General features: G+C 56.1%; 1 protein-coding gene across 1 annotated transcript in view; it reads right to left on the bottom strand.

Annotated features, from left to right (window-relative positions):
• The window catches only part of STX6 (syntaxin 6), a 15,558-nt gene extending 15,238 nt beyond the window's left edge, over positions 1-320 (bottom strand). The window contains exon 1 of the mRNA XM_015417300.1: positions 135-320. Coding sequence (XP_015272786.1) covers positions 135-169 — 35 coding nt within the window. The 5' untranslated portion in view covers positions 170-320. The remainder of the gene's footprint in view (positions 1-134) is intronic.
• Between the last annotated feature and the right edge of the window lie 2,294 nt (positions 321-2,614).

The raw sequence follows: 2,614 nt of genomic DNA, 5'->3' as shown, positions 1-2,614 counted from the left end.
CCCCCCGAGTTCCATGCAGCCCCCAGCGGGCCCCCCCCCCCAAAAAAAAACTCTCTGGGCCACGTGGAGAACTCCCCCACGCCCCGCCCCCCTCGCGGGGGAGGAGGCCTCTAGGGCCCCCCCGGGCCACCCACCCTTTCACCACGAAGAAGGGGTCCTCCATGGACATGTCCGTCCACCCGCCGCGCCGGGCCTCTCCTCTCGAAGAGCGACGAGGCCCCCCTCGACACGGCCGGGCCGCCCGTTCCCCTTCGGCGGCGGCTCCTCCTCCTCCTCGCGCCTCCGTCCCCCTCACCCACTCCCTCACGGGCGGCCGGAGCAGGAACAGGACGATTTCCGCCGCCCACCGAGCTCCGTCCTCTTCGGCCTCAGGCACCCCTCTCACGTGACAGGGCACGCCGGGATCCCCATTGGAAGGGAAATCGCACGCGCTGACGTCACGCCGGAAAGGAGCCGGCACCGCCTCCGGCCTTTTTTTTGAGGGGGTGGAGGCCACGCCTCCTTAGACGGGAGGGGGCGGGGCCTCTCAGGCTCTGCCATCGATGCGATGCTCAGCTCTGATGCAGGGTCGTGCGGAGCCTGTGCGTGTTAAACTGGAGCAAAGGTTGAGTCCAATGTTCCCTCTAAGCTGTGGAGTTTTGTGAGCCAAAATTCAACTTTGTGAGCTACTGGCATTAAAGTTGTGAGCAAGCAACTTGGCTACTGCATGAATCAGTTTGAGCCCTCCTTCCTGGGCTAAGACCAAAATGTGTGAGCCGGAGGCTAAAAAACTGTGAGCTAGCTCACACCAACTCAGCTTAGAGGGAACACTGGTTGAGCCCCGGGGGTTGGGGTGGCACCTTTCAGATCAACAAAGTTTTTATTCCAAGGGTGAGCTTTCGTGTGCGAAGCACACTTCTTCTGATGTGGAGGAGGAGGAGGAGGAGATTGGATTTATACCCCGCCCTTCACTCGGAGTCTCAGAGCGGCTTACAAACTCCTTTCCCTTCCCCTCCCCACAACAGACACCCTGTGAGGTGGGTGGGGCTGAGAGAGCTCTGACACAAACTGCTCTTTTTCAAGGACAGCTGTGCCAGAGCTTGTGACTGACCCAAGGTCACATCAGCAGCTGCATGTGGAGGAGTGGGGAATCAAACCCGGTTCTCCCAGATTAGAGTCCGCGCACTTAACCACTACACCAAACTGGCTACCAAACTGTAGGAAGGAAATCTCATCAAGGGTTATTTACAGGGGAAAATGGGGTCGTCAGCAATGCTCCCTCTCAGCTGTGGAGTCTTGTGAGCAAAAGTTCTCCTTTGTGAGCTCCTGGCATTAAAGTTGGGAGCACGCGATTTGGCTGCTGCATAAATCAGTTCTTTCTGTAGCCCTCCTTCCTGAGCTAAGACTAAAATGTGTGAGCCGGAGGCTAAAAAACTGTGAGCCAGCTCACACTGACTCAGCTTGGAGGGAACACTGGTTGTCAGGTCTGGGTTGGAAAATACCTGGAGACTTTCGGGGTGGGGTCCAGGATAGGGCAGGGCTTGGGGAGGGGGGGGATCCTCAGCAGGGTACAAGGCCACAGAGTCCACCCTTCAAAGCAGCCATTTTCTCCAGGGGAGCTGATCTCTGTCAGTTGGAGATCAGTTGCAAAAGCAGGAGGTCTCCAGGCCCCACCTGGAGGCTGGCAACCCTAGGAAAGAGAGGGGGCAGCTGTTAGGAGGGGCCACTCAGAGAGCCCAGAGGCACGTGCAGAGCTGAAATTGGATTCGGTGGCTGGTGAGATCAATGGAGAGCAGCAAATTAGCACGTAAAGGCAAGAGTTAAGGAAACAAAAAGACGTGAGAATGAAGCTAGAGTCCAGCAGTACCCCCAAGACAAGACAAGCTCAGCCCTGCGTACATGGGTAGACCAGGGGTTGTGATTCTGAATATGTATATGGGAAAGCTTGTGGTGGTGTATGTGGGCATGCTTGTGGATTCTGCTCTAAAGAGCAAGCATTGCAAGGCCGTGATTGGCCAGCTTCCTCCTCCTGCACTGTAAACTCAGTGTCAAAACACGTGCTTTCCAAGCAGGAAGCCGAATGAAGACTCCATAGCCTGAAGCAGTGTACCTGGGAACATCAATTGTTGTTGGCTAGCAGGGGGAGATAAACAGTAACAGGGGAAGGTTCCAGACGGATGGGACCTCCCAAATCCAATCCCTGGCATCTTCAAGTAAAAAGGTAGGTAGGAGGGGATGGGAGCCTAGGACCCTGGAAGAGCTGCCGCCAGGCTAAGCAGGCAGTCCTGACTGCGATGGACGAATTGTGCCTGTGACTGAAGGAACTGCCATAGTTACAAGGGTAGCTTCGAGACAGATGTGTCTCTGTGTTGCTGCAAAAATAAGCAGAAGTCTTATGAGACTTTACAGGCTCTGTGTGTGAAGTGCCCTCGAGTCACAGCCCACTTAGGGTGATGACCCTGTAGGGTTTCCAAGGCGAGAGAGGAGCAGAGTTGGTTTGCCGTTGGCTCCCTTGGCATAGCCATCCTGGACTACCTCGACGGTCTCCCATCCAAGTACTAACCAGGGTTGATCCTGTGTGGGTTCTGGGATCCGATGAGATCGGGCTTGCCTGACCCATCCAGGTCAGACATTG

This window comes from Gekko japonicus, unplaced genomic scaffold (assembly GCF_001447785.1).
Source record: "Gekko japonicus isolate JY-2015 unplaced genomic scaffold, Gekko_japonicus_V1.1 scaffold1876, whole genome shotgun sequence".
Classification (NCBI taxonomy): Eukaryota; Metazoa; Chordata; class Lepidosauria; order Squamata; family Gekkonidae; genus Gekko; species Gekko japonicus.
The sequence above is the reverse complement of the archived record's forward strand: the minus strand, read 5'-3'. Positions and strand labels throughout refer to the sequence as shown.